The sequence below is a fragment of the Phytophthora sojae genome, assembly GCF_000149755.1.
Source record: "Phytophthora sojae unplaced genomic scaffold PHYSOscaffold_2, whole genome shotgun sequence".
In the NCBI taxonomy this organism is placed as follows: Eukaryota; Oomycota; class Peronosporomycetes; order Peronosporales; family Peronosporaceae; genus Phytophthora; species Phytophthora sojae.
In genome coordinates, this window is record NW_009258116.1 from 7,166,703 (window position 1) to 7,175,478 (window position 8,776).

The window sequence follows — 8,776 nt, forward strand, 5'->3', positions numbered from 1 at the left end:
GACGCGTTCGCGTCACACGGTCGCTTGGCGAGGCGTCGTCACATCAGTCTTGACAACACTCCCACTCGACTCGTCAGCGACCACGATGCCCAGCTTCGTTCTGAGCGCGTCGAACTGCGGCGCCGCGATCGGCTTCGTCATGATGTCCGCCAGCATGTCGAGTGTCGAAACATACTGCAACACCACTTGACCGTCTTCCACCTTCTCGCGCACGAAGTGGTAGCGAATGTCGATGTGCTTGGTGCGCTTGTGGAACTCCGGGTTCTTGGCCAACGCGATGGAGCCTTGGTTGTCCTCGTAGATCTTCACCGCTTCATCGCTCGCCATCTCGCCCAGCTCGCACAGAAACACCTTGAGCCACACCGCCTCCTGCGTGGCCTCCGACAGCGCCATGTACTCGGCTTCCGTCGACGAGAGCGCCACCGTGCGCTGCTTCTTGCTTCGCCAGCTGATGCATCCGCCGTTCATCATGAACGCGTAGCCGCTCGTACTCCGTCGAGACTCGATGTCGCCGGCCCAGTCCGCGTCCGAGTAGCCTTGCAGTCCGTCCTCGCTGCTCGCTTGAAACACGAGGCCGTGCGTCTTCGTGCCTCGGATGTAGCGGAAGACCCTCTTGAGCGCCTGCCAGTGTGTCGGACATGGGTCCGCTGCGAACTGGCTCAGCACTCCCACTGCCGCTGCGAGGTCCGGACGAGTCCCCACCATGAGATACATGAGGCAGCCCACGGCGTTCCGGTACGGAACATTCGCCATGGTCTCGTCGTGCTTGCAGCCTCCCTCGCACATGGCCTTGGTCAGCTTCAGACCCGGATCCTGCGGTGTCTTCACAGGGTTGCTCTCATCCATCTTGAACTTCTCGAGAATGTCCTTCGCGAACTTGGTCTGCCGCACCGACACCTTCCCAGTCGCCACATCTTGCTCGATCTCCATACCGAGAAAGTACTTGAGCTGGCCCATGTCGGTCATCTCGAACCGGTCACTCAGCGCCTGCTTCGTGTCCTTCAGCATCCTGTCGCTGCTGCTGGCGAGGACCAGATCGTCCACGTACAGTGCCACGAACATCATGTCGTGATTGTCCCGCTTCAAGTAGATGCAGTGGTCGGACTCGCACTTCTTGAACCCCAGCTTCAACATGAACTCGTCGATCGTCTTGTTCCACATCCGCGGCGACTGCTTCAGGCCGTACAGCGAACGCTTGAGCCGGCACACGTAGTCGGGTCGATCTCCGTCCACATATCCGTCCGGCTGCGCCATGTAGATGTCCTCGTCCAACAAGCCGTTGAGGAACGCGGTCTTCACATCCATCTGGTGCACTGTGAGCTTGTACTTGGCCGCCAGACTCAGCAACACCCGAATCGACGTGAACTTGGCCACCGGCGCGAACGTCTCGTCGTAGTCGATGCCGTACTTCTGCGAGAACCCCTTCGCCACCAGTCGCGCCTTGAACCGCTCGATCTCTCCAGACTGGTTCTCCTTCACGCGGAACACCCATCTGCAGCCGATCGCCTTGCGTCCCTTCGGCAGTGGCACCAGGGTCCACGTCTCGTTCTTGCGGAGCGACTCCACCTCCGAGTCGCACGCCTCTTTCCACTTGTCTGCGTCGCTGGATTCCATCGCCGACTTGAACGTTGTCGGCATCTCTCCCACTGAATCCACGACGTACGCAGCCTCGAAGTCTTCCTTCTCTTGTGCTGCGGCAGACATCTCGTCCAGCGGCTGCTGTCGTCTCGGCACCGCATACCGCTTGGCACTCGGAACCTCCACGGCTTCCTCGAGCGACTGCGTGCGCGGGTGTCGCTTGCTGCCGGGTTCAAAGTCTTGATTCCGCGCAGCTTCTTCTCTGTTCTCGTCTGATCCGGACTGAGTCTCTTCATCCGTGGTGTCTTCATCATCATCTGTCGGAAGACCCACCAACACCTCCTTCGAAGCGTAGTCGCGTCTCCCACCGTCGAAGACATCCTCCATGAACTGCGCGTCGCGGCTCACCAACACGCGACCGCTCTCGATCTCCTCGAACCGATACGCCTTCTCGTGCTCCGAGTACCCGAGGAAACGACAGCGCACCGACCGAGCGTCGAACTTCGACCGCTTCTCCTTCGGCACGTGCACGTACGCGTGGCACCCGAACACCTTGAGGTTGGCCAGCAAAGGCTTCTTGCCGGTCCAAACGTGGTGCGGCGACTTGTCGTGACTGATGGCGCGCGTCGGACACCGGTTGCGGAGGAACGTGGCCGTCATCACCGCTTCTCCCCAGTACTCCTTCGACAACCCGGCGTGCTCCAGCATGCAGCGCGCACACTCCACCAGCGTCCGATTCATTCGCTCGGCCACTCCGTTGAGCTGAGGCGTGTATGGTGGCGTGAACTTCTGCTCGATGCCGCGATCCGCACACAACTTGGCCATCGCACCCGAAGTGTACTCGCCGCCGTTGTCGCTCCGAAGCACCTTCACTCGCTTGCCGGTCTGCGTCTCAGCCAACGCGACGAACGCAGCGAACTTGGCAGCCACCTCCGACTTGTTCCGTAGCAGGTACACCACGCAGAAGTGCGACTTGTCGTCGATGAACGTGACGAAGTAGCGCTTGCCTCCGAACGTCGCCGTCTGCATCGGACCGCACACATCGCTGTGGACCACCTCCAGCACTTGCTTCGCACGGTTCGGCGACGACTTCATGAAGCTTACTCGCGTTTGCTTGCCGAGTGCGCACCCGTCGCACACCTCCCACTGCTTCACCGACGTCATTGGGATGCCAGTGCCGTAGCCCTTCTTGACGATGGCGTCGAGACCACCATGGCCGATGTGACCAAGTCGAAGGTGCCAGAGGTACGACGTGGTGTCCCCTTGGCGATTCTTCGAGCTTGCCGCATTGGCCTCGTCAGCGGGCGTCCTCGGCGTCATGCAGAGCTTGAACAGTCCTTTGCCTTCGCGAGCGCCGAGCTTCCACTTGAGACCCTTCGTTTCCGCAAAGCACCCGTCGCTCTCGAAGGTCACTGGCCCGACGTCCTTGGTGAAGCGGCCGACGGAGAACAGGTTGCGCGACAGCTTCGGGATGTGCCACACACCCGTGAGCACACCCTTCTTCATGCCGCGCGGTGTCTGCATCGACATCACGATGTCGCCGCTCCCCACCGCCTGAACCACGCCGTCGTCCGCCAGATGCACGTCCACCGGAGAGATCTTCTTGTAGTTCTTCATGTACTCCTTCGAGTACGTCATGTGCTGCGTCGCACCCGAGTCGACCAACCACATGCCGCTCAGCTTGGAGGCACCCGTGTCGCCACCAACCGAGAAGAGGAAGTCGCCAGAGTCATCTTCGACCTGCGCGACGTTCGCTCGTTGCGGCCTCTGCCGCTCCCCGTTCTCGCGGATCCGCACCGGACACTTGGCGATCCAATGTCCGTGCTCGCCGCAGTAGTGACAGGCGCTCGTCCTCTGCGCTTGCGCCTGCCGTCCCTTGCGCTTCCCGTTGTCGCTTGTCATGAACGCTTGACCTTGAGCGTGCGCGGTTCCGTCAGCACCGCCACCTTGTTCCTTGCGCTTCATGTCCTCGTGCAGGAGCCGAGACGTCACGAGCTCCCACGTCAGCGTGTCGGAGCGCGATTCCAACGCCGTGATGAGGAACTGGTACGACTCGCTCAGACTGGCAAGAAGCGTGATCACCAAGTCGTCCTCGCTGACCGGAGCGCCGACCGCGTCGAGCTGTTCCGCCAGCGTCTTGAGCTTGTTAATGTGCTCCAGCACATCATCACCTTCGTCCATCGTTGTCGTGAAGAACCGTCGACGAAGAAAGAGCTTGTTCGCCAGGCTCTTCTTCTCGAAGTGTCCCTCGAGTCTTGACCATGCATCATGCGCGTCCTTCGCCGACCGCACCAGCGGCAGCTGCGAGTCCTCCAACGCGAGACAGACGATCGCCAGCGCTTTGCGCGACTTCTTGCGAAACGTCGCTTGGTCCGCCGCGGTCGTGCACTGCTCGAGCTTCACTTCCCCACTCGTCACTTGCCACAGTTCGCGCTCCTCCAGCACCATCTGCATCTTGAACTTCCATGTGTGGAAGTTGGTTCCGTCGAACTTGTTGATGCGGGCGGTCGCGGTCGGGGCGGCGTCCATGGCGAAGGCGTAGTCGGGGTCTTGGTCAGGGAAGACGGGGCTTGGGCTCATAACCAAAAGGAAGAGCACTTGAGCAGTAGTTGGCAAAATGCAAAGTGATTCGATTCAGGTCCTTAGTTCGCAACCGCGTGCTACCTCTAAGCCTGCTACTGGATACCTCTTACTGGATACACCCTACTGGATTCTCTACTGGATACACAGTTACCTTATCCAATCAGAGAACGCCACGTCGATGCCCATCTTGTACCCACAATCTTGGCGTAATCACCGTGACGTAATCATCGTCCCGTAATCACCTGAATGATTTCGGTACCACACAGTGAAGGTCACGCCGACCTCACTGATGACACGTTCGCGTCACACGGTCGCTTGGCGGGGCGTCGTCACATCAGTCTTGACAACACTCCCACTCGACTCGTCAGCGACCACGATGCCCAGCTTCGTCCTGAGCGCGTCGAACTGCGGCGCCGCGATCGGCTTCGTCATGATGTCCGCCAGCATGTCGAGTGTCGAAACATACTGCAACACCACTTGACCGTCTTCCACCTTCTCGCGCACGAAGTGGTAGCGAATGTCGATGTGCTTGGTGCGCTTGTGGAACTCCGGGTTCTTGGCCAACGCGATGGAGCCTTGGTTGTCCTCGTAGATCTTCACCCCTTCATCGCTCGCCATCTCGCCCAGCTCGCACAGAAACACCTTGAGCCACACCGCCTCCTGCGTGGCCTCCGACAGCGCCATGTACTCGGCTTCCGTCGACGAGAGCGCCACCGTGCGCTGCTTCTTGCTTCGCCAGCTGATGCATCCGCCGTTCATCATGAACGCGTAGCCGCTCGTACTCCGTCGAGACTCGATGTCGCCGGCCCAGTCCGCGTCCGAGTAGCCTTGCAGTCCGTCCTCGCTGCTCGCTTGAAACACGAGGCCGTGCGTCTTCGTGCCTCGGATGTAGCGGAAGACCCTCTTGAGCGCCTGCCAGTGTGTCGGACATGGGTCCGCTGCGAACTGGCTCAGCACTCCCACTGCCGCTGCGAGGTCCGGACGAGTCCCCACCATGAGATACATGAGGCAGCCCACGGCGTTCCGGTACGGAACATTTGCCATGGTCTCGTCGTGCTTGCAGCCTCCCTCGCACATGGCCTTGGTCAGCTTCAGACCCGGATCCTGCGGTGTCTTCACAGGGTTGCTCTCATCCATCTTGAACTTCTCGAGAATGTCCTTCGCGAACTTGGTCTGCCGCACCGACACCTTCCCAGTCGCCACATCTTGCTCGATCTCCATACCGAGAAAGTACTTGAGCTGGCCCATGTCGGTCATCTCGAACCGGTCACTCAGCGCCTGCTTCGTGTCCTTCAGCATCCTGTCGCTGCTGCTGGCGAGGACCAGATCGTCCACGTACAGTGCCACGAACATCATGTCGTGATTGTCCCGCTTCAAGTAGATGCAGTGGTCGGACTCGCACTTCTTGAACCCCAGCTTCAACATGAACTCGTCGATCGTCTTGTTCCACATCCGCGGCGACTGCTTCAGGCCGTACAGCGAACGCTTGAGCCGGCACACGTAGTCGGGTCGATCTCCGTCCACATATCCGTCCGGCTGCGCCATGTAGATGTCCTCGTCCAACAAGCCGTTGAGGAACGCGGTCTTCACATCCATCTGGTGCACTGTGAGCTTGTACTTGGCCGCCAGACTCAACAACACCCGAATCGACGTGAACTTGGCCACCGGCGCGAACGTCTCGTCGTAGTCGATGCCGTACTTCTGCGAGAACCCCTTCGCCACCAGTCGCGCCTTGAACCGCTCGATCTCTCCAGACTGGTTCTCCTTCACGCGGAACACCCATCTGCAGCCGATCGCCTTGCGTCCCTTCGGCAGTGGCACCAGGGTCCACGTCTCGTTCTTGCGGAGCGACTCCACCTCCGAGTCGCACGCCTCTTTCCACTTGTCTGCGTCGCTGGATTCCATCGCCGACTTGAACGTTGTCGGCATCTCTCCCACTGAATCCACGACGTACGCAGCCTCGAAGTCTTCCTTCTCTTGTGCTGCGGCAGACATCTCGTCCAGCGGTTGCTGTCGTCTCGGCACCGCATACCGCTTGGCACTCGGAACCTCCACGGCTTCCTCGAGCGACTGCGTGCGCGGGTGTCGCTTGCTGCCGGGTTCAAAGTCTTGATTCCGCGCAGCTTCTTCTCTGTTCTCGTCTGATCCGGACTGAGTCTCTTCATCCGTGGTGTCTTCATCATCATCTGTCGGAAGACCCACCAACACCTCCTTCGAAGCGTAGTCGCGTCTCCCACCGTCGAAGACATCCTCCATGAACTGCGCGTCGCGGCTCACCAACACGCGACCGCTCTCGATCTCCTCAAACCGATACGCCTTCTCGTGCTCCGAGTACCCGAGGAAACGACAGCGCACCGACCGAGCGTCGAACTTCGACCGCTTCTCCTTCGGCACGTGCACGTACGCGTGGCACCCGAACACCTTGAGGTTGGCCAGCAAAGGCTTCTTGCCGGTCCAAACGTGGTGCGGCGACTTGTCGTGACTGATGGCGCGCGTCGGACACCGGTTGCGGAGGAACGTGGCCGTCATCACCGCTTCTCCCCAGTACTCCTTCGACAACCCGGCGTGCTCCAGCATGCAGCGCGCACACTCCACCAGCGTCCGATTCATTCGCTCGGCCACTCCGTTGAGCTGAGGCGTGTATGGTGGCGTGAACTTCTGCTCGATGCCGCGATCCGCACACAACTTGGCCATCGCACCCGAAGTGTACTCGCCGCCGTTGTCGCTCCGAAGCACCTTCACTCGCTTGCCGGTCTGCGTCTCAGCCAACGCGACGAACGCAGCGAACTTGGCAGCCACCTCCGACTTGTTCCGTAGCAGGTACACCACGCAGAAGTGCGACTTGTCGTCGATGAACGTGACGAAGTAGCGCTTGCCTCCGAACGTCGCCGTCTGCATCGGACCGCACACATCGCTGTGGACCACCTCCAGCACTTGCTTCGCACGGTTCGGCGACGACTTCATGAAGCTTACTCGCGTTTGCTTGCCGAGTGCGCACCCGTCGCACACCTCCCACTGCTTCACCGACGTCATTGGGATGCCAGTGCCGTAGCCCTTCTTGACGATGGCGTCGAGACCACCATGGCCGATGTGACCAAGTCGAAGGTGCCAGAGGCACGACGTGGTGTCCCCTTGGCGATTCTTCGAGCTTGCCGCATTGGCCTCGTCAGCAGGCGTCCTCGGCGTCATGCAGAGCTTGAACAGTCCTTTGCCTTCGCGAGCGCCAAGCTTCCACTTGAGACCCTTCGTTTCCGCGAAGCACCCGTCGCTCTCGAAGGTCACTGGCCCGACGTCCTTGGTGAAGCGGCCGACGGAGAACAGGTTGCGCGACAGCTTCGGGATGTGCCACACACCCGTGAGCACACCCTTCTTCATGCCGCGCGGTGTCTGCATCGACATCACGATGTCGCCGCTCCCCACCGCCTGAACCACGCCGTCGTCCGCCAGATGCACGTCCACCGGAGAGATCTTCTTGTAGTTCTTCATGTACTCCTTCGAGTACGTCATGTGCTGCGTCGCACCTGAGTCGACCAGCCACATGCCGCTCAGCTTGGAGGCACCCGTGTCGCCACCAACCGAGAAGAGGAAGTCGCCAGAGTCATCTTCGACCTGCGCGACGTTCGCTCGTTGCGGCCTCTGCCGCTCCCCGTTCTCGCGGATCCGCACCGGACACTTGGCGATCCAATGTCCGTGCTCGCCGCAGTAGTGACAGGCGCTCGTCCTCTGCGCTTGCGCCTGCCGTCCCTTGCGCTTCCCGTTGTCGCTTGTCATGAACGCTTGACCTTGAGCGTGCGCGGTTCCGTCAGCACCGCCACCTTGTTCCTTGCGCTTCATGTCCTCGTGCAGGAGCCGAGACGTCACGAGCTCCCACGTCAGCGTGTCGGAACGCGATTCCAACGCCGTGATGAGGAACTGGTACGACTCGCTCAGACTGGCAAGAAGCGTGATCACCAAGTCGTCCTCGCTGACCGGAGCGCCGACCGCGTCGAGCTGTTCCGCCAGCGTCTTGAGCTTGTTAATGTGCTCCAGCACATCATCACCTTCGTCCATCGTTGTCGTGAAGAACCGTCGACGAAGAAAGAGCTTGTTCGCCAGGCTCTTCTTCTCGAAGTGTCCCTCGAGTCTTGACCATGCATCATGCGCGTCCTTCGCCGACCGCACCAGCGGCAGCTGCGAGTCCTCCAACGCGAGACAGACGATCGCCAGCGCCTTGCGCGACTTCTTGCGAAACGTCGCTTGGTCCGCCGCGGTCGTGCACTGCTCGAGCTTCACTTCCCCACTCGTCACTTCCCACAGTTCGCGCTCCTCCAGCACCATCTGCATCTTGAACTTCCATGTGTGGAAGTTGGTTCCGTCGAACTAGTTGATGCGGGCGGTCGCGGTCGGGGCGGCGTCCATGGCGAAGGCGTAGTCGGGGTCTTGGTCAGGGAAGACGGGGCTTGGGCTCATAACCAAAAGGAAGAGCACTTGAGCAGTAGTTGGCAAAATGCAAAGTGATTCGATTCAGGTCCTTAGTTCGCAACCGCGTGCTACCTCTAAGCCTGCTACTGGATACCTCTTACTGGATACACCCTACTGGATTCTCTACTGGATACACAGTTACCTTATCCAATCA

The 8,776-nt window shown here is 60.2% G+C and overlaps 3 protein-coding genes across 3 annotated transcripts; all 3 read left to right on the forward strand.

Annotated features, from left to right (window-relative positions):
* Window positions 1-3,541: 3,541 nt before the first annotated feature.
* Window positions 3,542-4,076, forward strand: PHYSODRAFT_487769 (hypothetical protein; the record flags this gene model as incomplete). The annotated part of the gene is made up of 3 exons (XM_009522036.1): window positions 3,542-3,795; window positions 3,880-3,948; window positions 4,055-4,076. The coding sequence occupies 3 exons, from the start codon at window positions 3,542-3,544 to the stop codon at window positions 4,074-4,076; spliced, it is 345 nt and encodes a 114-aa protein (XP_009520331.1).
* A 2,339-nt stretch (window positions 4,077-6,415) lies between these two features.
* PHYSODRAFT_486791 (hypothetical protein) lies at window positions 6,416-6,796 on the forward strand (the record flags this gene model as incomplete). Its single annotated transcript, XM_009522037.1, has 2 exons — window positions 6,416-6,639; window positions 6,676-6,796. 2 exons carry the CDS (start codon window positions 6,416-6,418, stop codon window positions 6,794-6,796), a joined length of 345 nt encoding a protein of 114 aa, XP_009520332.1.
* Window positions 6,797-7,996: 1,200 nt separating this feature from the next.
* On the forward strand, window positions 7,997-8,404 carry PHYSODRAFT_421253 (hypothetical protein; the record flags this gene model as incomplete). Its single annotated transcript, XM_009522038.1, has 2 exons — window positions 7,997-8,247; window positions 8,326-8,404. Coding segments are annotated over 2 exons (330 nt in total), but the record flags the coding sequence as incomplete, so codon positions are not given.
* Between the last annotated feature and the right edge of the window lie 372 nt (window positions 8,405-8,776).